The sequence below is a fragment of the Artibeus jamaicensis genome, unplaced genomic scaffold (genome assembly GCF_021234435.1).
Source record: "Artibeus jamaicensis isolate MK-2021 breed Jamaican fruit bat unplaced genomic scaffold, CSHL_Jam_final contig_685, whole genome shotgun sequence".
Taxonomy (NCBI): Eukaryota; Metazoa; Chordata; class Mammalia; order Chiroptera; family Phyllostomidae; genus Artibeus; species Artibeus jamaicensis.
Window position 1 is genome coordinate 34,654,540 of NW_026521924.1, and position 25,921 is coordinate 34,680,460.

The 25,921-nt window shown below is 39.1% G+C and overlaps 1 protein-coding gene across 4 annotated transcripts in view; it reads right to left on the reverse strand.

The window, feature by feature from the left end:
- Positions 1–3,976: 3,976 nt before the first annotated feature.
- The window catches only part of SYCP2 (synaptonemal complex protein 2), a 55,485-nt gene continuing 33,540 nt past the window's right edge, over positions 3,977–25,921 (reverse strand). Inside the window, exons 24-43 of one of the 4 annotated variants that reach the window (XM_037153570.2) lie at positions 22,209–22,336; positions 21,429–21,465; positions 19,301–19,371; positions 19,148–19,205; positions 18,256–18,311; positions 17,503–17,560; positions 16,836–17,007; positions 13,982–14,019; positions 13,097–13,267; positions 10,957–11,155; positions 9,743–9,927; positions 9,085–9,175; positions 8,675–8,821; positions 8,033–8,160; positions 6,498–6,592; positions 6,320–6,419; positions 5,907–5,965; positions 5,680–5,758; positions 5,515–5,571; positions 3,977–4,391 (exon numbers count right to left, since the gene is read on the reverse strand). In XM_037153570.2, the coding sequence (XP_037009465.2) occupies positions 4,308–4,391; positions 5,515–5,571; positions 5,680–5,758; positions 5,907–5,965; positions 6,320–6,419; positions 6,498–6,592; positions 8,033–8,160; positions 8,675–8,821; positions 9,085–9,175; positions 9,743–9,927; positions 10,957–11,155; positions 13,097–13,267; positions 13,982–14,019; positions 16,836–17,007; positions 17,503–17,560; positions 18,256–18,311; positions 19,148–19,205; positions 19,301–19,371; positions 21,429–21,465; positions 22,209–22,336 (2,013 nt within the window). In that variant the 3' untranslated portion in view covers positions 3,977–4,307. The remainder of the gene's footprint in view (positions 4,392–5,514; positions 5,572–5,679; positions 5,759–5,906; positions 5,966–6,319; positions 6,420–6,497; positions 6,593–8,032; positions 8,161–8,674; positions 8,822–9,084; positions 9,176–9,742; positions 9,928–10,956; positions 11,156–13,096; positions 13,268–13,981; positions 14,020–16,835; positions 17,008–17,502; positions 17,561–18,255; positions 18,312–19,147; positions 19,206–19,300; positions 19,372–21,428; positions 21,466–22,208; positions 22,337–25,921) is intronic. The other 3 variants (XM_053671412.1, XM_053671414.1, XM_053671413.1) reach the window with 3 other exon arrangements.

Here is a 25,921-nt window from a genome sequence, read left to right on the forward strand (position 1 = left end):
CGCTTTGCTGAGTCACTTGGTAATCCTGTGTTCAGTTCTGAGGGCGTGGCAGTTTTCTGCAGCGGCTGCATGATTTACGTCCCCGAGAAGTGCACGAGGGTTTCCGTTCCCGCAGGTCCAAAACTAGGTTTCTCTTCTTTGATTCTAGCCGTCCTGGTGGGTGCGGAGGGTCGGTTTGCATTTTGCTGGTGAGGAGCCATGTCCAGGATGCTGTGTGCTTGCCGCCCCCCTGTATGTCTTTGATTCCCGCAAGTCCTTTGCCCATTTTTAAACTGGGTTGTTTGTTATTTTGTTGTTGAGTTGTATGAATTCTTTATCTATTTTGGACACTAGACCCTAATCAGAATCAAGATTTGCAGTGCTTTTCTCACATTCTTGTTTTTTCACTTTTATGAATTTATTTTTTGACGTATGCATTTTTAGAATTTTTGACCCAGTCTGATTCACCATTTTTCCTCTGTTGGTAGTTTCATTGTTACATTTATGGCTCCATGGCCAAATCCAAGGTCGTAAAGATTTACTTCTATGTGTTTTCCTAAGAGTTTTATAATTTAGCTCTTATTTCTAAGTTCTGATCCTTTAGGAGTTCATTTTTATATACGGTGTAAGGTAAGGGCGCAAACCTATTATTTTGCATGTGGCTTTCCAGCTGTCCCCAAACCATTTGTTGGAGAAACTATTGGTTCCCCACCAAATGGCCTTGGCACCTTTGATGAGACTCAATAGCCGAAGGTGAATGGACTTTTCTGGACTCTCAGTTCTGCCCCATTGGCCAGTGTCTGTGCTGTAGATTCCACACTGTTCTCATTTAGCTTTGCGGTATTAAATTGGAAAGTGTAAATCCTCCAACTTTTTCTTTTTTCAAGATTGTTTTGTTATGAAGAGTCCCTTCCACTTCCATGTGACTTTTAGGAATGGCCTTTTCATTTTGCAAAAAAGGCCAGCGAGGGCTTTGATTGGGACTGCATTCAATCTGTGGCTTGCTTCATGGAATACTGCTGTTTTAACAATAGTAAGTCTGTGATTATGACCATGGCATATCTTTCCACTTACTTAGGCTTGCCTTCATTTCTTTCCATCATGTTTTATTGTTTTAAGTGTGTAGTAAATCCCCAAGGTCATTGATAAGGTTTTGTGACTTCCAGTGGAATGACTTGGAGCAATGAGACCAATTTTACCGCGGGCTAATTGATGTAACCAGAGCGAAGTTCCGAAGGCACCTCATCAGTAAAATGAACCACTTAACACAATGTTACTCAAGGTCCTGCTGTGCAAACCTCACACCTCCTTCATTAAACTTTTACTGTGCTGCTGAAGTCAGTATGCTAGAGTTTTTTGAGGATTTTTACATCTATATTCATAAGGGAGTAATACTGGTCTATTATTTTTTCTTGTGATGTTGTATCTGGCTGAGGGACCAATGTAAGACCAAGGTATTTCTGGCTTCATAAAATCAGTTAAAAGCATTCCTTCCTCTGTTCATCTGGAAGCATTTCTTAGTCGGTCTGACGGTTTATCAATTTTCTTTATCTTCTCAAAGAATCACCTTTTGGTTTCATTGATTTTCTCTGTTTTCGTTTTGTTTTTCCTAATCAACAGTCAAATATTTATTATTCCCCTCTTCCTGATATCTTAGTTGCGGCTCATGAGTAGTATTTAATATTATAGTTTCATCTTTTAAAGTATAAAGTTAGGTTACTGATTGGAGAGAGCTTTCTTCACTTTGAGTGTCATTTAAATTTCCCTGCGAACGGTGCTTTGGCTCCATCACCTGAGTTCCTGCATGTTCGTTGCATTTCCGTCTGTTCTGCAGCATTTTCTAATCTCCCCTGTGATGTCTCCTTTGTCCCCTGGTTACCAGAGCGGATCCTCCCCAGGCAGCTGAAGGAAGCAGTGCTGTGTGCTAGCGAGCGCGCTGGCGGCCGGTGGGTGAGGGGCGACGTAGGGAGAGGTAGCCATGAAGGCCGGGCCTGCTGCGTTTGTCCGTATGGGAACGACATTGGCACTGTTGAAGGCAGTGACAGTGGAAGTGGCAGAAAGAGTGCATGGGGCATATTTTGGTAGTAAAGTCTGCAGGACTTGTTGATCAACTAACTGGCCAAAGGAAGAAGAGAAATCAGGAACGGATTCTAGGTTTTCATCATGAGTCACTGGTGAATAGAAGCGACATTTACTGAAATGGAAGGGCAAGGTTTACTTTTCCTTGGTGATGGGAAGGGAATGGAGGCAGAGAAATCTGAGTTGTTCAGAGAACAGAGGTGCTTGGCAGCACTGTCAGAAAGCAGTGCATTTGACACGGTGATGTCCAAAGTAAACATCAGAACTTGTACACAGCTGAGAGTCATCGGTACGCAAGACTGATTGTCCTGTGGGACCAGATGGAATGACGAGGAGAAAGGGAAAGACTGGGACAGAGCTCCAGAGTAAGAGGTGAAACAGCAGCTAGGAAACAGATACGGGGTGGCAAGTGCCTGCCAGCCCAGGGGGACGTGGCACCTCGAAGCTGTGTGAAAGGCAGGCGGTTTAGGAAGACCACTGGAGATGTTGATCAGAGCAGCTGCAGTGCAGAAGCGGGGGCACAAGCAGGACGGGGAGGTGAGGAGCAAACAGGAAGTTAGAAGGTTTGTAAGCTGAGGCAGCAACTGGAGGGAATTCCACGTGTCCAGACGGTGTGCAGAGAATTATTACACAGGGAGGGCAGCAGTCAGAGGGCTTGTAAAAATGAGGCATCCACACCACTAGGGAGAGGGCAGAGACCACACCTCGGTGCGCACATGGTAGGGCTCTAACCCAAGACAGGCCTGGGCGGGGCGAGAGAAATCCCACAGTGCTGGCGTTGGTGCAGCACTGTGCTACTACCCTGGCCGACTTCAGGGAGAAGAGGCCGGCAGCCCAGCCGAGGGGCAGCACTGAGAGGGGGCGTTGGCATGCACTCACACTCTGGAAATGCAGTCAGCCAGCGGTGCTGGGCACTGCCGAGAAGCCGTCTGAAACACGTGGTGTAAACGCAGAGCTTGACCGTGAGTCTTCCCAGGGGTGTTCAGGTGGTGGAAGGAGGGTGTGAGTTCCTGGGGAAGGCTGGCGGGAGGAGAGAGGGTGAGAGGAGCTTCCCGTGGAGGAGTCTGGGATGGGAAAGAGGAAGGAACGGGGAGGGCGCGGCACTGCGCTGCCCGGGGCCTGCTCCTCAGAGCAGGTTGGAAAGCGGGGAACTTGGGCTGGCCTACACACGTGGCCCGGAAAGGGGTAGGCGTGACATCTGAGTTAGGGGCCATGTAAGTCTGGCCAAGGACGAGGTAAACATGCCCAGAGAGGGCTCCAAAAGTCTCGCCCAGGAACACGGAGGCACAACTCCTGAGTAGTGTCGCGTGCTACGGCATCGAGTCGTGGGCCCCTTGAAGCCGACCCTGCCACCCCATAGGTCCGTCTCAGTGGATGGCAGTGATGGAGTGTAGCTGACTGAGAAGCGACCACTCTGGCGCCGAGTCCCGGTGCCAGGGAGCAGGCACATGGGGTTAAAACCACTTGATGCTGTGCTTTGGTTATCTGATTGGTGAAGGGTATTTTGTTTGACCTGATGTTCATAAAGTAGGAAAATAACAATTTAGGAAATAATATTATTTATCCAAATGATAGAGCACGTATTTCAACTTTCCTATGCAATTAAAGCAAACCGTGTATTCATTTTTATAAAGTAATCTCGCAAATTACTACAATGAATAGGAGCTTAATAAGTACTTGCCAGAACAGCCTGCTCTGGGTTAAGGTGCCTCCTCAGAATGGAAACGTAGAACAGTCACTGTCTCAGGCTGCTGAGTACCTGGAGGCCGCACCCAAATCAACCAACTCCCCCTCAGGGTGCCGTTCATACTTACATATTTCAAATCAAAGACTTCCGAGTGTGACTTAATTTTTTATTACTTATAGATATTCTGAACTAGTGAGCAAGTTTTAATAATACTTCATAGTTCAGTCAAAACTGTATTCATGTAAAATACTTTTTATATGATAAATTTTAGTTTATTAAACAACTAGTTTTATAAGTATAGTTAAATATAGTTAACTCGGTAATGTCTACTTCAAATACTACTACTAACACAAGGCAATTCCATTTCTGTGGTTTGCACAGACGCGTTTCAGGGACTTGGAGCCAATGCTTTTTCTCGTCCATGAGACGTTTCCTTGAACTCAGAGGTCAAAGGCACTCTTGCCTGGGTGATGGGTACTTTTTCTTTGTAGGGCTGTTCAGTAGTTCCTCACTTACATACGAAGAAGAACCCAAAGAGGAACCGGGTAAACCTGGGTAACAGCTAGATCTCCATATTCACGTTTGTTTCACGAGCCATGAATAATGACAACAGTCCTCTGCGTACATTAAGAAGCTCCTCTTCTTGCTGTGGGCAAGAAAAAGAAAGTTAACTTACATTTTAAATGATCGGTGTCCAACCAAGTAAAATAGGGGGAAAAATCAAGCCATGATCAGGGATCGATTTGAAAGCACCCCCTCTACAAAGCTGTTGTGTGGTAGTGCTCCATCTGTCTACCCCGCAGGATCCGGTCCTGGGTGCGGACAGGGCTCTGACCCTCACTGACCTTCCAGGTGACCGGCTGAGAGGAGACCTTCAGTCTTCTCAATGTCAAGTCTGTGAAACGTGGATTTAATATGTAAAGGAAAACACTAAACTAAGTGTCATCTCGGAAACAGTTTCAACAAGGACCAATCTAGTTAGTCTGCTTCAAGCTAAACGTCCTGATCTTCACCTATCTCATCGCGTGGAGCGTCTTTTAAATCAAGTACATTGACTATCCTGTACACAGAGGTTAGTGCCCACATACATGTGGGAACGCCCACCCCTCTGGGAACCACCGGAGACACACTCCCACTGCCTCGGGCGGTGCACCCCACACAGCTGCACTTTTCCTCCCAGAACCGACCACTGGTCTGCTCGACCTTCGGAAGACTGAGTAATTTCATCCCCAGATCCATGTAAACAGAGTCTTGCTGTCTGAGCATACTATAATTCTCCTTGAAAAGGCAGTGCTTAGCCATGGTACAGAGAAATCATTCTTCTAGAGAACTGTTCAACTGGCAAATTGATAGTTTATTTCTTTAGGAGGGACTATTTAAATCACCCCTATTATTTTACCATAAACATGCTTCCATTGCTCTAATTTAAATAACAAATTACTGAGCTAAAATTTCCTCCTGTCAATCCACAAAGAAAGAAAACCTGGGAAAGAATTTCCCATTGAAAGAAATAAAGCAGCCCTGACTGGTATAGTTCAGTGGATTGAGCACAGGCCTGCGAACCAAAGGACGCGGTTCGATCCCCAGTCCGGGCACATGCCTGGGTTGCAGGCCAGTTCCCAGCAGAGGACACATGAGAGGCAACCATACATTGACAGTTCTCTCCCTCTCTCTTTCCCCTCTAAAGATAAATAAATAAAATCTAAAAAAAGAAATAAAGCATGACAGGTGATTCCATCTGAAAAACCCAAACTGGACGATCAGTTTACCATTTCCTTAAGAAGCCGGTCTTGTAGGATTTTCATGTTTTCTTTCATGGAACACATCTGTAAAATAAATACATATATTGCCCCATGAAATCCAGTATAGAGCGTTCACAGCGAAACACAGACGCCCCGACGCCGAGAGCAGTGCCGCGAGAGCAGGACGCGCACCTCGGCCGCGCACACCCTCTCCTCCTGGTCGGTGGTGGAGAAGACGTCGGCGTCCAGCAAGGCCTTCAGAAGGTGGAGCCTGGGGGTGAAGCGATGAGATGTTACCTTTGTATTTACTAGGAATTCAGAGTAAATTGCTCTAGTTCATGTAAGTGAAAAATATTAAATACTACAAAGTTGTTAACTTGCAGTCTATAAATTCCAGTCATGAAAGATGTCATACTAACCTCTCCTGTTCATTTTGTTGATAGGCAATGAGCTTCTGAACTGTCTTTTCCCAAAAGTCCTAAGTTTTAGTACAAAACTAGTTATACTTTGACATGATTAAAATTGCAAACTTAACAGTAGAGTTCACTCTATTCCTCTCATTTCTAGTTTAACAAGGTGGCTACATGCTAAGACTACTCCGGGCGTCACACACACACTTGTCCAGATAAAAACCACGGACAGCGAAGTGTCCTGTGCGCTCTCCCACTGCCACAGGCACCTGCCTGTGCCCGAGCCTGTCACTGGAGCGTGGGCACCAAACTGTCTCAAATCTTTATGGAGGCTCTAAAAGCAGAAGGTCTGTAGAGGTTTTCCTGTGTATAGCTCTTTAAAAAGGGTTTAAAATGGTTTTTAAATTTTCAAAAGCACAAACCACAAATTCCTTCTCCAAATCTTTTAAAGTCTGTGAATCTTTTTCAAAATTCTTCAACTCTTCTATGATGCTGAGCTGGAATTTATCAAGCTTTTGGATCCTATTAAACAAAACGAGTTTACTTTTAAAAACACAGCACTTGGCACACCCAGTGTTCAGAAGAGATTTGATCACACACCTGTACTCCTGAATGCGGTGGTTCATCGTTTTCAGATGCTGCCGAGCTGTTTTCCAAGACTGCTTAGTGAAATAATCCATCAGTTTTTGGTGGATCTGAAAAATACTCATTTTTACAAACAGCGTTCTAAACAAGATTATATTTAGAACAAAGCCTTTTCCATGAAATGTACAGGACTACAAACTTAGAAAAGTGAAAAATCAAGAACTCAGTGATTGAAACCGAAGTGTTAGCGAGCTCAGAGCAGCGTCTGCTTCTGGCAGAAGGGCTTTGCCTGAGGGCCCCATTGGTAACTCTTTTCATCAGGACACCACCCCCTACAGTACTTTTTTTTTTAAATTTTTTTAATTGATTATGCTGTTACAGTTGTTCTATTCCCCCCTTCATTCCCCTCCACCCTACCCCCCCGTCCTCACCATTACCCCCCCTTTAGTTATGTCCATGTGTCTCAAGTTCTTTAGATTCTATATTTCCCATGCTATTCTTGCCCCCCCCATCTATTTTCTATCTACTGTCTATGCTACTTATTTTCTGTACCTTCTCCCCCCTTCTCCTCCTCCCACTCCCCTGTTGCTAACCCTCCTTGAGATCTTCATTTTTATGTTTCCACTTCTGATCTAGCTGTCCTCTTAGTTTGCTTTTGTTTTAGGTGTGGTTGTTAATAACTGTGAGTTTGCTGTCCTTTCACTGTGCCAAAATTAAAATGAAGGAGAGAATCCTAGAAGCAGTAAGAGCTAAGGGGACAGTCACCTACAAAGGAGTCCCCATCAGACTGTCAGCAGATTTCTCAAAAGAGACCTTACAGGCAAGAAGGGGCTGGAAAGAGGTATTCCAAGTCATGAAATCCAAAGACCTACAACCTACAGTACTTTTTAAAATGCTGGTGATTACAGTTCCCTTCAGGAGCAAACCTCAAAGTCAAGTCAGAATGATTATCGTTTGTCACAGAAACATAATTCATTCACATCTAGCAGATACATCACAATACAGGATGCAGCAACAGTGGGTTCACAGTTGTTCACATGGAAAATAACACAAGAATGAACTGTTTCTCTCCCACACAACTCGAACCCATTTTTGCCCCACCCTGTATAGGAATCGGGCTTCTCTGCTCAGACTAGGCCAACTGTGGCCAGGCCAAACCAAACGACCACACTGGAGCCTCAGGAACTAAGGACACCTGAGTGCAGGGCTGGTCAGACTCAGGGAGACAGGGCTTCTCTGGCTTGGGCCACTTGCCTTTTAGTTCCCACACTAGTGATATCCTTGGTGAGATCAAAAAGAGAAAAAAATCACAGAAGAGTCAAAATATTAAACTAACTAAACAGGAAAATAGGACAAAGAGAAAGGACCTGTAGGAAAAGAAAGGAGAGTGATAATGCACAGACTGTGGAAGAGAAACTCACTTGTGAAAGGAATTCAAGAGAGCTGAATTCACGAATGGGTGTTTTGTTGCCAAAAGATCAAACAAATGGATATTCTAGTAGAAAGTATGGTATATTACCACATTATGTGTTATAGTCTAAATAACTCACATTACATGTCTTCTTAAATCCTGTATTAAACTGCTCACACGTCGTGCCTATGTCTGAAGTTCCGGCTCCCCAGTCTTTCCCAGGAAAAGAAGAGTCGTTTGTTGACACTGAAGATGTGCTTTTAGACACTAAAAAATGGAGACAGCCATCCAGAATTAAAATTCTCATTTTAATGAACTTACCTTTACTTGTCATGAGGCCGAGAACAAAATCTTATTTCCTGTTCTATGTGTGATGTAAGGGTTATGCAATCAAAGGCACAGACGTAACTTTTTAATTTAAAAATAGCTGATTTATAAAAAACCTTTTGGGTATTAAAGCAGTAATGGTGACATTAAAATGGGACATTTTAAGATTATTTTTAACTGTTTGTAGCTACTTTCATGTTATTAACCCAAGTGTTTAATTACACCATAACCTGCACGAGGTCACCAGTGACAGGAAGATGAGGGGTATTTATGAGTGAAAAGAGCCCAACTGCATCATTCACACCCGATCAACTTTGTGACAAGGCATCACCGTCTCTGGGTCTAACCCAAGTGTCTCCACAAAGGGGTTTGTCTGGTGGATGGAGCTATTCGAGATCTGAGAAACTGCCTTCCCAAATAATTGCACTTTGACACATGCATTTGTTATACCTACTTTTGTGATCTGAATCTTCAGTTTTAGTCAGTTTTGGGGGAAGCGAGTGTGCTCTCCCTTCCTGATCCTCTTCCAACCTTATTTCCTCAGGATTACTCAGATTGTCTTCTATGTACATTCGTTTTCGACAGTGATGGTGTGTTGGGCCTTAGGAACAGTTAGATAGTAATGCTGTAGTCTTGATTAAAATACCTCATATGTTCTTGCTTTTACTAAAACATTTATTTCAGTTCATTATTTCTATCATTTTAGACAACTATGCATTAAATTCTGTCTAGTTCCTCATTTTCATTTTGACATTAACTAACTTGAACAATTTAGTGTGACTTAAAACACATAATTCCTTTAGATGAAATGCCAGTACATTCCAGGGATTAACTGAAAAACAAAGCAAAGCTGTGGGCACAAACCTGATCCATGAGCAGAGCCGCTGGGCCGCTCACCCCATATCTTCTCTCCTCCTTCACTGGACATGGATAATGGAGATGCTGAGTGAGTTTCCTAAAATACATATCAAAAAAATTTTAAAAATACTGTAAGTACTCTGGGACTCACCTTTGACCATCTTTCTCAAGCCCTAAAGTCAGTATGTTGCAAACGCTGTCAACTGTTTTTTCAGATTGTTTTGTTCCTTTTTCTTTTCACCTTTGACACTACTGTGTAGTAACCTAACTTCTTAGGTAAATCTCAGTCTTAAATCTCAGTAATACTTTTCCACTGGCTTTTGTGTGACTGCCCTGCTTTTCAGTTCTTCCTTGTTAGGGTTCTGATTTCTTTGAGTCAGAAAATGGGGAACTGTAGACAATTAAAGTCTAAACTCTTCTTTCAAGCTGTATCTTTGAGAAGACATCTTTTTTTCCATCTAACCTTATGTTTTACTATTTCAACATACAGGTTTCTTCCTTCCAGTCGAATTGGCTCTTTTCCTGTTTTGTAAAACTCTGCGTCCGCTCCAGTCCCCTCCCTCAGACTGCGGCTCTTTGCCCACTTAGTCTGCTGGTGGCCCTGATTACAGAAAATGATTTGCCCATCTCAAATACATCTGATAAAGGAAAAATACAGTCTTACCGAAGAGAGGGATTGTGGGATGGGTGAGCAACTTTCTCTTGCACACAGTAAATTTTTTTCACTGTTTCTCAGTAACTTGATTGGCTCTCCAACACCATATCTGCTGTTTAAGGACTCAGGTGGTAGGGATTTTGCTGCGCAGCCTGGATCCTCAGTGAAATCCTGGTCCTTCACTTCCTCTACACCTGTATTCCTCACAAAACACAAACGACACAGAGACGCTGGTGTTACTGACGGCTGCTTCAGAAACGGTGTGCTCTACCAAATCCTTAGGTCTGACTGTATTTAAAAAGGATAAGCTTTTACTACTAAACAAGACAAAATGATGCTTAAAATATTGTACAAGACTTTAAAAATATTAAACGACTGCATTTAAAATGTAATATAGTCAACAACATCATCTGCCATGTGAGCTACGCGGTGTCGAGCAGCCCGAGGACTCCTGTCACAGCCAGTGCCATCACAGAGCAGAGTCACACAGCCGAGGGCTGGAAGGGCTCAGGAAGGCACTTGCTCTAATCGTGTCACATACAGATGAGGAAATTCATGACTGTGATAAATCTTAATGTAAATGAATTCTCAGTTTTCATACCAAATCAAGGCATATGCACCTGTCTTTGAGTGTGTACGGGCTTATCTGAGATGACCATGGTACCAAGCACAATGAAAATATTCTAGAAAAGAATAGCCACTTTAGAGGAAGTATGTGCATTAACTCATGTAAGTCTTGAATATTAACTGAAATTATGGATACTTAGAAATGCTCTAAAACAGCGGTGTCAGACTCATTTTCCCCGGGGGCCACCTCAGCCTCATAGGTGCCTTCAATGGGCCGAATGTAACTTAGGACTGTGTACATGTAACTCCTCCTTAACAGTGAAGCGAGGGCTCGGTGCTGCGACCAGGTAGAAACAAGGTGCCCGGCTGGATAAAACCAGGTGGAGGGCCAGGTTTGGCCCTCAGGCCTGGCGTTTGCCGCCTGTGCCCTAGAACATCCTCGAGAGGAACCGACAGAACGAGTGCAAAGTTCAGTGTCATAGCAGCACTGTTCCCAAGTCTACTTAGCAAAGACCAAGTTCCGAGCATTCATTTAAAAATAAAATTTTGACTACCTACAATCTTAATTCACCCTCCAAATTAGTCTTCAAATTATATTTTCATAGAGTTATAATACAAATTATTAAATATTCAACTGAAGAAAAAAAGGTACTGACATCTCATCACTTCTATAGACGGAGAACTCCCAGATGAAGATACAGGAGGCGAGTCCAGGCTGTCACCTCCGCCCGTGCCTTCTGGCAGAGCCGTGTCCGCCCTTCCTTTAGCCGCGTCCTTCTGCATCTCGGCAGAGACAGCGTCCTGCTCTTTCTTTGGCAGTGTCATGGTTTCCCTTCTGGAAGAGGTATTCTCCTCCTAAATGTATTGATAACTTTCAGATTATACTAGAATAGCAGTGGTTTACACTTGGGCACCTAAGACAATTTAAATTACACTGAAGTATTTACTAAGTGTCTTCTGTTACTACATCTGAGCATAGCAGGCACCATGAGTCACGATAGACTAATACACTGGAAACTCACAAGAAATGTAATCCATACACTACAATGAATGTCATACAAGATACAAAGCAACGCTGCTGGTTCAGAGGAGGTGACACTCTGTTTAGGGGAAGCAGAGGGAGGGCCTGGCGTCTGGGGCTCAGCGTCCGGAAAGGAAAAGCGGCGAGAGACGCACACCGAGAGGACGGAGGACAGCTGGCAGAGCAGCGCAGCGCAGGGCTCGTGTGGAAGTCACATGTTATTCCAATGCCCCAGCTCTGGGGGTGTGCTGGGGAGGGAGACTGAGCTTGCAAGGGTAGGAGATATTCAGGGTTTTTCTTTGAAGAGACAAGGGTGGTCTGGGAAGACCTCCCTGACTACATGTATAGTAAATTAAAGTAAGAAGTGATAGAAAATATGGAGACAAGCTACAATGTCCTTAGTGTCTTCCAGGTAAGAGATAAGAAGGTTCCAATTTGGGGTATGGAGGGTTAATGACTCAAAGTCAGAACGACATAGTATCCAGAGACCTATCTTTAGTGCCAGACTCTCTGGGTTCAAACCTTCGTTCTACTATTTCCTACCTGTGCTGACCTTGGCACGTTCCTTCATCTCCGAGCCTCAATTTTCTCACTGGTAAAATAAGTTATCAGTAACAGTACAGTCACCTGTAGTGCTTACGAGCTTTTCAAAAGTCAAACCTGTAAGGTACAGATGCCCCTCGATTACAGTAAAGTGGGTCCCAATAAGCCCAATGTATGTCAAAAATACGGTTCAGTCAGAAATGTGTTTACTGCACCTATCCTACTGAGCTTAACCAGTCTAGTCTACCTTAACTGTGCTCCAAACAAAAGATCCAAAAGATGCTGGCCACACAGCGCACTGCACTGTGGGTTGCCGGCCCTGGTGACCATGTGTGTGCCTGGGGGCTGAGGCTCATGAGAAAGGTCTCATACCACATTTTGCTAGCCTGGGAAAATACCAAAATTCAAAACTCGAAGAATGGCCTCTATTGAATGTGTATTGCATTCGCACCATCAAAAAGTCAAATTTTAATTTGAACCATTGTAAGTTGAGGAGTCTGCACTTAACATAGTACCTGGCACATTATTAACACTATTTTTTAAAACTTTGTTTAGAAAAGCTCTCAAGCATGGGTGGGTAGGGATGTCTGTGTCACCATGGGATTTAAGGACCATTCTGTCTCTGTGCTTAGAGCGTGTGTGTGAGAACTCAGCCCCGTACTTCCACTTGCAGTCAAGAGAGAGCGAGCCATGGTTTCCTAACTGTCTGCACTTCCTTGGAGCATAACTTTGGAAAGGTCCAGTACTTCTGTAATTCAAGGATATTATTTTTCAATTAAAGGTTTTATTTACTTTTAGTGGGGGAGGGAGGGTGGGAGAGAGGGAGGGAAACATTGATGTGTGAGAGATATATTGATCAGTTGCCCCTTGCACGCCCCAGTTGGGGACCTGGCCTGCAACCCAGGCATGTGCCCTGACTGGAAACCAACGACCTTTCGGTTTGCAGGCCAGCATTCAATCCACTGAACCATACCAGCCAGGGCAAAAAGGATATTTTCTTGAAGTTATAATTCTCCTAGAGTCAAACATCAGTTTTGTAACAGGAATGCCAACTTATTACAAATTTTAACATTATATTGCCCAAGGATCAATTTTTAGAATTATGTAAGTTTTCTTATAGAGGGTTATATCTTAAAAAGTGAACAGATAAATTTAACATTTTTATAAAAACATATTCTATATTCAATATTTTAAGAGGCATTTAGAAATTACTATGAATTGTTTCTATTCACCTTTACTAGCACTTTCTCTCTCAATGACTGTGAAACTTCTTGTTCACATTCCGATTCTGAATTAGAGAGATCTTTATAGTTTATTCTGGTGTTTGCCGCCCTTCGTGGACGTCTGCTTCTCCCATCTGGAATGATCTCATCTGCCTTTCCGGTGACATTTTTCTTGGGTTTCTTCGGGAAAAAAATTTCCTGAATGTTATATCAATATTTGAGTTACAAGTACAAGTTAATTTAATGTAAAACTGAAACTGTGATAATACCTACATGAACTCTTTCTAGAAATAAAAGAATTTGTGATTAATATTTTAAAAGTGACTGGAGAGACAGTTTTTAAAGAATGACTGGTATACACTAGAATATTACTTAGCCATAAAAAATTAAATCTTGCATTTGCAACATGGATAAACCTGGAGATTGTTAAGCGAAATAAGTTGGACAGAGAACAACAAATACCATAATTTCTATTATATGTGGAATCTCAAAAACAAAACAGAACAGCCAGCAACTCATACGGAGAACAAACTGATGGTTGCCAAAGGCGAGGGGATTTAGAAGCACAAACTTCCAGTTACACATTTTTTAAAAGGACTGGATTTTATATTTCCATTCCAAATACCTCTCTGCCACCTTTCATCCCTGCCATTATAAAAAGAGGAAAGAGAAGAAGAAACAGAGGCATCGAAAACACCTGTCAACATAGGATAACACAGACCTAGAACAGGCTACCATTCAGACAGGCAGAAGGTACCAGGAGGGGCACAAAGATGGAGATGGTCAAGGGGAACAAGTAACTGATAACAAGGATAAAACTATGAGATGACAAATTTTTTCATGACAAGGAGAAAAAATATTTAAGTGAATCTCACACAACCTTCCCAGTTTTACCATTTTAGATCTTGGTTGTTCCCTTTCCAAAAATGGACCTGCAATTTAAGAGAAAAAGGTTAATTTTTTTCAAGTAGATAAAAATTGGCATTAAAATGTATTAGAATGTTTCTGCATATGTTAAAATTATAAAAAAATAAGACATCTTTAAACTCATTCAAACTTTAAATTTCAAGATATTTGAGGCTAAATTGACATTGATAACTTTATAACATTTGATACAAATTACCAATTTTCCTTTCCCTTTATTTTATGTTGTAAAACTTTTCAAACACACAAGGGAATATATAATGTAAGTTATAAAGTTATTACCATTGATTCTACCATTTGATTTAAGAACTAGAATGTGACTAGTGTTGAATCTACTTATGTGTATTTTTTATGTGACCCTCTACACCTCCTCTGCTGAAAGGTAACCATTATCCAGAAATCTGTTTCTCATTCACTTGATCTCAAAGACAGTTTCAATTCACATATATGCATCCCTAAACAATACAATGAACTCTGTAAAACAGAATTACATCATAAGTAATACTCTGTAACTTGCTTTATTTTTCAGTCACTGTGTTTCTAAGATTTATCCACATGCTTGAGAGCAGCTCTAGTCCTTAATCCCTTTTTTGTCCTTCAAGCACAATCTCAACTTCCTAAACATTTCTGAAGCCTAAGAAGTGGGGTTACCCGAGCAGAGGAGGCAGCAAAGTTCCAGAAGGAAGAAGCCCAGTCCTGGTGGTGAGTCCTAGTGGTGAGTCTGCTCAGACTCCACTATCATCAGGCCATTAGCTCAGAGATTCAGCTTGAAAAGTATCCACTGACTGCAGCATTCTAACTTGTCATGTCACTCCAGGATCTCTAACTGCTTCTACTTTGTTAAAATGTCTGTATTTGCACATCCTCCCACTAGACTGTAAGTTCCCTGAGCATGTGGGCCTTCTGCCTCTCCAGTGCTTCATAGCCCGCTCACTGTGACTAGGTCTAGTTCAATGCATCATTGAACACTGCCCCACAAGTTCCACTCATGTTCTGGTTCCTGCAGCCCTGCGTTCCCTGAGCACACTCTGCTGTTTCGTATTTCAGCCTCTCTTACATGTGCTAATTCTGCTGTTTCTCTTCCTCATGCATATATATGGCTTGCCTCTCATCTGTTCTCAAGATGCAGCCTCATTTCTAAACACATGCCAAAGCTCATTTCCATGTTTCTATTTTAATTTCTTTTTAAGCCATCACTCCTCCCCCACTCCACAGGTCACTACTAGTTATTTTTATCCTGAAATAAAAGCTGATTCCCAGAAAAAATCCCCAGAAATGAAGATAGTGTAAGGAGCCCTCTGGGACAACTTCGAGTGTACCACATTCGCATCATGGGGTGCTGAAAGAAGAGGAGACCAAGAAATTGAAAACCTATTTGAAGAAATAATGACAGAAAACTTCCCTAATCTGGTGAAGTAAACCAACACGTTGAGGAAGCATAGAGAGTCCCCACACAAGATGAACACAAAGAGGCCCACTCTAAGACAAATGATGAGTACAATGCAAAAGGTTAAAGACGATCTTAAAAGCAGCAAGAGAAAAGCAGCAACCTATAAGAGCTCCCTTAAGACTGTTAGCTGATTTCTCAACAGAAACTTTGTAGGCCAGAAGGGAGTGGCAAGAAAGATTCAAAGTGACCACTCTACCCAGCAAAGCTATCATTTAGAATTGAAGGGCATATAAAGAACTTCCCAGACAAGCTAAAGGTTTCATCACTACCTGTATTACATGAAATGAGAATGGGTCATCTTCTAGGGGAAAAAAGATGAAAAATATGAATAAAATGGCAATAAATATATATCTAACAAGTGAATCTAAAAAAAAAAAACAAAACCAAAGAGGCAGAACAGAAACAAAATCACAGACCAAAAGAACATGTTGACAGTTGACAGGTGAGAGGGGCTGGAAGTAAGAAGGACAGAGTGGTTGTTACGGAACAGTCACGATGATGAAAGGTATAAGGCAGGGAATACAGGCGATGATATTCTAATAACTGTGTGGGGTCAGGCGGATACTAGATTTACAAGGATGATCACTAAGGTAATGTCCCATCACTGGAGTGTACTAATACAATATTGTGTGCCAACTATAACTGAAAAAGAGAACCTTAAATAAAAAGCTGATTCCCTTAAAATAAGTATAAATTTAACAGCTCGGTTGTATTGTCTTCCATTAAAGATGGAATATATAAAATCTTTATTAAACATTGAAATTAATGTTAAGCAATGAAAATGGTCATTATTTCTAGCCCAAAACCATACCTCAAACTCTAGTACTGCTACTTCAAGAGACTTGCTTAGAGAAAGAAGAATCCATTTGCTAGGGAAACATTTTGTGAAAGATTTAGGCAAAAATGTTTCTGCAACAAAATTATTTTCCTTTCAATATATTTTTATTGCATCTATATGAATTCCTAAAAAGTATGTGTTGGCTAGGCAGGGAATGGGGATATTGTCCAAACTTTGATAAGGTGTTGGGTTCATGAGTACTTAATATACCCGTTGCAGTAAAGCAGAACACTAGGCCAAACATGGACAAATGATGAGAGTATGCCCTGAACTGAAGATTATGATAAGTAGATTTTATGTCCCTGAGGCCCCATTGTAAAGAAGCGATATAAAGATAACCGTATTACCTAAAATAGTAAAAAGCACAACCAGGACAGTGTGTGTGTATCTGTCTTCACTCTTTTTTTCTCTTCATAAGGGTATGTAATTAAAAATACTGTCCACATACAAAAACAGCCTTATCAACCACCAAAGCATTTCCCATGGTTGAAATAGTAGAACTGTTGGCAACATTTCTCTGCAGTGTGATTTCTTACTTGGTCTCCCACTCTTCTGTCTCCTCTTCACGCTCCTACTTCTGCCGTACACCGCTAGCTGCGGCTTTGATTTGGGTTCCGCCAACCAGCTGATATCGGTCTTGGTATCATCACATCTGTACTCTGTGTCAGTATCACTAAAGAGGTTTTTCTTTTTGTGACTTGTTACAATCTATTTATAAAAAAAAAAAAAGATCCTTGTAAAAAATGAAGAAATGTGTCTTACATGTCATGCAAAGTAAAATCAGCCAAAAAAAAAAAAGTCCACTAAAAATCCAGAAAAACTAACAGTGCATGTTTTTAGCAGACTAATCCACCTGGCATTAAGGACCTATTCAAGAAAGTCACTTGGAAATCTAGATCAGAGAGCAAGGTTTGTATTCTGTTGTCAGTGTGGTTATAAATAAAGGTTAAATCAGAATAGCTTGCTCCTGCAGAAATGTAGCCTGTCGCCATCAAAGAAGGTGAAGTTGTGACAGGCATCACTGACCGGATGATCACAGCAGCTCCCAGGCCGTGAAGAATGGTTGTAATGAGAACATGTAATTTCTGAGGGAAACAAGTGGCCCAATTATTTCTGTTTTGAAGTTCTGTGATAAACTTTGGTATTGAAAATTACTGAAAGAAGTACTAGTTTTAATAGACATATCAGGATATTATAACTTACTCTTTTATCTCTTGTTTTGAGAGTTGGTTCAAGTTCTTCGTGATTCCTTAAACCAACCCTTAAACAAAAAATACATTCATTAATTTTTATTAACTTTAAGTACTTGTTTTCTTAAGGTAGCATGCACTAAGCAGTTAGACCTGGGTTTTCAGCCTTACTCTACTAATTCACTATATAATGCTGACCTCAGTTAATTATAAAGTTATAAGGTTAGATAAAAATACTACTGAATTCTTTTGGCTTTATCATATAAGATATATAACTAATATTAAAAGTGCACAGAGTCCACGTTATTAATTCTAGAAGTACAGTTCACTGTTGAACTACATAGGTTTGAACTGCACAGGTTCACTTATACACAGATGATTTTCAATAAATACTGCAAATGTATTTTATTGGAAGAATGTGATGTTTAACACATATGACATACAAATATGTGTTTATCAGCTGTCTATGTAATCAGGCTTCTGGGTCAACAGGCTGTTAGTAACTAAGTTCTGGGGGAGTCAAAAGTTCTACATAAATTTTTAACTGCACGGTGTTGGTACCCCTAATAACCATGCGGTTCAAGGGTCAGCTATAGATGCTGAAAGAATAGGGTCATAATGGGAGTAATCATGACAATGGCTGTTTAATTCACTCTTTCAATATATTAAAAACTCTCAGATAAACTGGGAGGAAGAATTTAAGAAAAAGAACAATTGAGATAAGTGTATTTTAATCTGATCCAGCTAATTATGATAAAGCACTTACAATTTTATTGAATTATCCACACGGGCTTCTCTAGTTGTAGCTTGAAATTCCTGGATCTATATTGTGAATAAGCATTAAATTTTTTCCTAGTGTCAAAATAAGGTAAACAAAAACTAAAAGAAATAAAGTCTAGTCACTATCACACCATATACCTATAAGATGTAACAATAAAATTAAGCTTACTAAAATGGTTTCATATTTAAGAAAGCCAGTACTATACAATATACTAAAAATGAGTAATTGTTTTAAAAACTTAAAACAATTGTAAAAAGTTTACATTATTATATCTAAGAAAAGTGATTTTCTTTTTTTTAAAATTTAATTTATTTATCTTTAGAGGGGAAGGGAGGGAGAGAAACATAAATGTGTGGTTGCCTCTCATGCATCCCCTGCCAGGAACTGGCCTGCAACCCAGACATGTGCCCTGACTGGGAAACGATCCACGATCCTTTGATTTGCAGGCCCGCGCTCAATCCACTGAGCTACACCAGCTAGGGCAAAAAGTGATTTTCTTGATGAAGTAGTCTGAGTTCCTCTATGTCCCAATTATTCATTTTCTCTACTTTAGTCCAGAGGACTTCAAAGGAAATGAAATACACCTATGTCAGCACCACAGAAGTGTAAAAGTACTTAAAACTGTATGGAAAGAGATTAGACCCAGGGGTGAGCACACAGCGGAGCACAGGAACATTGCATTACGCAGTTGTGCACCTGAAGTTCCTGTAGTATTATTAACCAATGTTTCTCCAATATACTTAATAAAAATAAACAATACGTATTTTTTAATATTTTAAAGCATACCTAAAGGATGGAAATAAAAGAGATATACTCTAGTAACTGCATAATAAATACAAAATAAATAATAAATAAAAATAACAGATTTTTAGCTTACTCCAAGTTTTATAATAGGCTCATCAGTTCCACTCAAATTAAAATTGTAAACATCATTCCTGTAAAAATGAGAAGAAACATTAACTACATTATATAATAACTTTATTTTCGTTAAATATGAAGAAAATTATAAATTTTATGAAAAATTACTTACAATGGGTATTCAGAAGTAACATTAACAAAAGTAGTCTTCAGTTGTCTATAACTTTTTTTCTGAACCTTTTCCTAAATACAAAAGTTGAAATAAAACCATTCAAACTTATACATTCCTACACTAAGCAAATAAATGACATATGCAATTAAATTTTCATATTATTTTCTAGTTGTTTTTCCACTAACATAAATTTTACACTTGTAACAGTTTCCTTAATGTAAATTAAAGTATTAAACATCCACAGTTAAAAATATTGAAGACTTGAGTATTAACTAAAAGGTAATGAAAGTATAAATGAAATAACTTCTTGTACATAGGTAAAATGATCTCACTGGCATTCTACATGCTGAATCTTGGTGATTGTAGAATCATACTCACAAAGCACTTGTTTCTTGTACTCATTTGCTTTAACTTCTTAAATAGAAAGAATTTTGGAGAGGCTAGAGTTTATGTAAAATCTCATGTAAAAGACTCAAAATTACATCAATCAATAAGGACTATTAGGGAAAAATAATGGGTACTCCTGTAGCCTGCTGTTCAAAATATATCTCATCAAAAAATAGGGTAGAGCAGTTGTTAAATAAAATGTTAATGAAATAATTGTTTTTAATTTTCACCAAAGACATGTTTTTATTGATTTTAGAGAATAACGGTGGGAGTGGAGAGAGAGGAGGGAAGAAGAGAAACATCAATCAGTTGCCTCCACACGTGCCCAGCCAAGGATGGAAACTGCAGCCTCGGTATGTGCCCTGACTGGGAGCCAAACCTGTAACCTTTTGGTGCCCAGGACTGCACTCCAACTAATCAAGCCACCCACCATATTCATCTTCAATTTTTAGTATTTCTTCTGGCTGTTTTATATAGATTTGCGTTATTCCAAAAAAATTCTCTCTCAATGTATTAATTCTCTGATCACTTTATCTGACTTACCTTTTTAGTATAATTTCTACCAGTGTTCAGATACACATGTTCATCTTCTGCATGGGAGTGTGTGCTGCTAGGTATTTCAGAAGATATAAAAATGAGCAAAGATACTAAAGATACAAGGATGAGCAAAGGTGTTATACAAGACACAAAGATGACTAAACAGTTACACTCTTGTAAAAGACTGAAGTGTTACAAAATAAAAAACTGCAATAGTGAGGAAAATATCAAAAAGGTAAAAGAAATTATTGTGCAGACTCGAAATCCTTGGTCATTTGGGTTCTGAATTAGAATACCTTGGAAAATTTTTGTAAAGAAGGTAGACTCAAGTAATTCTTGCAAGGAGGAATAAAGTTTTCACAGTCAGAAAGGAAGGTGAGAGCCTGCCCAGTCAGTTCCAAATTCTTTCCAAAGGTGGAAGAAAAAGAAAATGAACACTTCAAGGAATCTCAAGTTATATTTTAGCTACTCAAAACATGCCCAGGAAACTATTAGGAAACAAGACTGACTTTTAAAGGGACTAGGGAGCCAGACTAATTCTCCACACTCAATTCAATAAGCAACAGGGATCAAAGAAAGGTTTTGAACAAGAGAATGAATGACAAGCTTGAATCTGTGCGATTTAGAAATAAAACAGCTGGCATGAATGAACTGGCACAAAGAAATACTAGAGGCAATATGACTTACATAAAGGCTATTGGAGTAATCCAGGGATTAGAAATTTAGAACTCAAAATAGAAAAATAGGACACTAAAATAGGCAGGAGAGGGAAGATTCAAGAGGAACTTACAAAAGGTAAACATCAAAATTTAAAATTAAGTGGAGAAAGTAATTATGAGAAATAAATAAAAGATCATTGATATTTTAAGCCTGGATAAATAATGATTTTTAACAAAAATAGGGATGTAAGAAGTATCTAATTGTCAGGAGACAGAGAAGTAGCTAGAAAAAAATGGAGCTATACTGAATCATAAACAAAAATGTAAAAGTATCACACACATGCAATGGAGCTTTTGCTTTGAAAAGCAGGTTAGAGGACTTCTTCGAGTACTTGCCACTAAACACATCATTAATGTAGTCTGCTTTTCAGTGTGCCGAAAATGTTAATCTAATTCCATCCTACCACTGTTCCATTTTAATGTTTATAGTCAGCTGTCCTGAAGTTTAACTATGTGTACATTTGGCGTAAGTAAATGAAACCTACCTTACTGAGCTGTAGATCAGACTTGTTTGAAAAACCACTACAAAAAAAGTTTTGTCAAAATGATAAAAGCAATTAAATATCAGTAGAGTGTTTTTCATAAAAGGCATTTTATATAAGGTCATGAGTCTACATTCAAAATGCTATAAATAACTGAAATGGGACAGCACTGGTCTCGTATTTTTTCAACTTCACTCATGGTAAATAGCAACAATAATACTTAATTCACTCATGTAGCAGGAGATGCTAAGCAATTTAAATGGGATGGTTCTGCCATGAAAATAATTTTTTTCATGCCCTATAATAAGACTGGAATAAATTTAAATGTGAATTAACCAACAGGCATCCTATAAAAAGACATCTTGTAAAAAGAAAAGAACTAGCCTTCAGAAAGATTATAAACAAGGACTACATATTTACTATATGAAAGTTATTCATTTCAGCTCATTTAAATTTCATTTCATCAAACAATATATTTAAATATTCTTCATTTTACTAATCAGTAGGCTCAATAAAAATCCCTGTTTTAAGTCTGTATCTTAAAGATTTATTTCTGAAATGGTATGCTGTATAAATATGATGTTTTTGATACTTTATAAAATGTAATCAGATACTAAAATAATGTCAAATTTAGTTCTAATTTAAGCAGCTACTATTTATAAAAGTAAATATGTATTTTCTACTGGAAAGTTACATTATTTTAATATGTTGAAAACCTTAAAACAGTATAAAACTAGTTTGTATGTGTCAGAAAAATATTCATGTCTAAAATTTAGAACCTACCTGTTAATCAAAGACTCCTTTAATTTTCTTGTAGACTGTACAGCATCCTTCTGTTTGTATCGCTTATTAATTTGGCTTATCAAGGAATCTGCTGCAATAGTAAGTTCTTTCCCTTTTGATTTTTCTCTCTGAAACAATTTATAATTTACTTAAATACTCTACAAGTTAATGTTCAAATGAAAATAAGGACTGAAAAAATTATTTTAAAAATTCTGGTTCTCTGTATAATCACAAAGGGAAATAAAGGGGGTCAGAAATTATTTAATAAGTTTGGGCTTTGTTAGGCAATAAAATAAGTCAGAATAAGTCTTATTTAACCTATAGAAAGAACTGTGCACAGTGCTCTGTAGATATTTCTTTTTAAGTTTCTATCCATGAAAAACAAAAATCATATAAAAAAAACTAAAGGAAACTACAACTTGGTTCTTTGAAAAGATTTATAAAATTGACAGGGCACTAGTCGGGTTAACTAAGAAAAAAGAAAGCTATAAAATACAGAAATTACTAATATAAAAGTAAAAGAGGCTATCACTACCAATTACACTGACATTAAAAAGATAATAGAGAAATAACACGAACAACTCTATGCCCACAATTTGATAACCTAGATTAAATGAACCAATTCCTTGAAATTCTACAAAAACTCACAGAGAAATTGAAACAATAATGAATACCTTCCAATACCAAAAGCACCAGGCCCAGGTTAGTTTATGGGGGAGTCCCATCAAACATTTCAGAAGAATTATGCCAATTTTCTAGTCTTCCAGGGGACAGAAGCATAAAGAATACTTCCTAAATCATTCTATGAAACCACTATCACCTCATGAACATAGATGCAAAAATCCTCAACAAAATATCAGCAAATTGAACCCAACAATGTATAAAAAGAATTGCCTACTATAACCAAGTGGAATTTATTTCAGGTAAGCAAGATTCAACTTTAGAAAATGAATGAATGCAATCCATCATATTAATAGGATAAAGAAGGAAATCATGATTATGCCAATAGAAGAACAAAAAATTTGCCTAAACCCTATGTCTATTTATGATACAACTCTCAGAAAACTAGGAACACAGGACAACATCCTGTACAGACAGAAAACATACCTGACATCATACTTATGGAGAGAAACTAGATGCTTTCCCACGAAGATCAGCAACAGGGAAAAGTCTGCTCTCACCACCCCTATTCAATATCATCACACTGGAAGTTCTAGCTAATACAGTAAGACGGGCAAAGGATCAGTGGTACACAGATTGGGAAGGAAGAAACAAAACTGGCTTTGTTCACAAATGACATCACTGTCAATGTAGAAAATTTTAAAGAATTAACAAAAATATTCCTGGAACTAAAAAGCAATTATAGCATGGTGAAAGGATAAAAGCCAGTCACTTTCTTATATATCAGTAACAATCAATTAACATTTGAAATTATATTCCATTTACATTACCACCCCCCAGATGGGATGAGATATAAACATAAAAAAATACATAGGATCTGTATCAGGAACACCACATGATTCATGAAAAATTAAAAGAAAAAACTAAATAAATGGAGAAGCTCAATACTGTCAAGATGTGAGTTCTTTCCAATTTGATTTATAGATTCAAGGTAACCTCAGTCAAAATCCTAGAGAGTTATTTTTTGGTTACCAACAATGTGATTCTGAAGTTTACATGGAGCAGCAGAGACTCAGAACAGCTAGCCCAACATCGAAGGAGAAGAGCGAAGGTGGAGAACTGACACTTTGCAAGTCCACCCCACCTTTAGACTTCCGAAAAAGATGGCATCATCAGTGTGGTGTCCTACCGGCGAAAGAATGAACAACAGAATAGCGAACAAAATGGGGAGCCCAGATACAGGTCCACATAAATATAGTCAGCTGATCTGTGACGAAGGAACAAAGGCAATTCAGTGGAGAAAGGACAGTCTTTTTAAACAAACGGTGTTGAAACAACTGACATCCATGTGCTAAAACACAAAAATCCAGACACAGACCTTGTATCCTTCACAAAATTAACTAAAAAATGGTTCAGACCTAAATAAAATGCAAACTATAAAACTCCTAGAAGATTACATAGGGGAAAGTCTAGGTGACCTTGGGTTTGGCATCGATTTTTTTTTAGATACAACACTGAAGGCATGATCCATGAAAAACGAAACTGATAAGTAGTACTTTGTTAAAATTAAAAACTTCAGATCTGTGAAAGAGACTGTTTTAGAGAATGAAAGCACAAGCCACAAACTGGGAAAAAAATAACTGCAAAATACACGTGTAATAAATGACTTGTACCTAAATTATACAAAAAAATGTTAAAACTCAATGATAAGAAAAAGAACTTAATCTTAAAAACTGGCAAAGGATCTGAATGAGAAACCCAACCAAAGACAGAGTTGGGGAGCACAGGGAAAGACGCCCAACAGTGTGTGTCACTAGAGAGCTGCACATTAAAACAACCACGAGATGCCTAAGCACCTGTAACTAACAAAGCTAAAATCCAAAACACTGACAGTGCACAGCACTGGCTGTTATACTTTTTTATTTTAAAAGGATTTATACTTTTTATAAAGATTTTATTTATTTTTAGAGAGAGGGGAAGGAAGAGAGAAACATCAGCGTTCAAGAGAAACATCGATTAGTTGCCTCTCACACGCCCCCAACTGGGGACCTGGCCCACAACCCAGGCACGTGCCCTGACTAGGAATCAAACCAGTTGCCCTTCAGTTTGCAGGTTGGTGCTCAACCCACTGAACCACACCAGCCAGGGCAGTACTGGCAAAGATTTAGATGAATAGGAATTCTCACTCATCGCTACTGGAATACAAAATGGCACAGCTACTTTTTCCACTTTTGGAAAACAGTTTCTTATAAAACAAAACACTTTTATCATAAGATTCAGCAATCATGGTCCTTGGTATTCTCCCAAATGAGCTGAAGTTTATGCCACAAAAAACCTACACACAAATGCATATAGTAATTGTCAAAATGTGGAAGCACCTGTGATGTCCTTCAAAAGGTGAATGGATAAACAAATCTTGGCACATCCATGGAACATTCCCCAGCAACAAAAAGAGGAGCCACCAGGCCCAAAAAGGTGTGGAGGAACGTTCAATGCATACTGCTAAGTGAAAGAAGCCAGTCTGAAAAGCTCCATACTGTATGATCTCAGCTGTGCAGCACTCTGGGAAAGGCTGAACAGTGGAGCTAGTAAGAAGAGTGACTGTCAGGAGTTTGGGGCAAGGAAGAAAAGGAGGCAGGGATGGAAAAAGGAATTTTATAATAGTGAAACTATTGTGTATGATACTGTAAGGGTGTAGACATGTTGCTCTACATCTGTGAAAATACAGATCAAACAATACTGAGTGAACTCTAAACTTTCGTTTACATTAATATGGACTTTAGTTAACCATAATATGTCAATATTGGCTCATCATTTGTAACAAGTGTACCACATTAATGTAAGATGTTAATGATAGGAGAAACTGATCACCTGTATACCTAAAACTTCTCTAAGGAAACTGTATTAATATTTTAAAAACTGGAACAATTACAAATAATTATTATATGCATAATTTTAGAAAACTCTACTAATATTTCTTAAAGATGTAAATTCTCCTGATGCTATTTTCACTTTTCTGGCAATCAGGCATACTGGTTTTTAAAATTATAATAAAATACAGCATAAACATAAATATAGCAACATAAAATTTA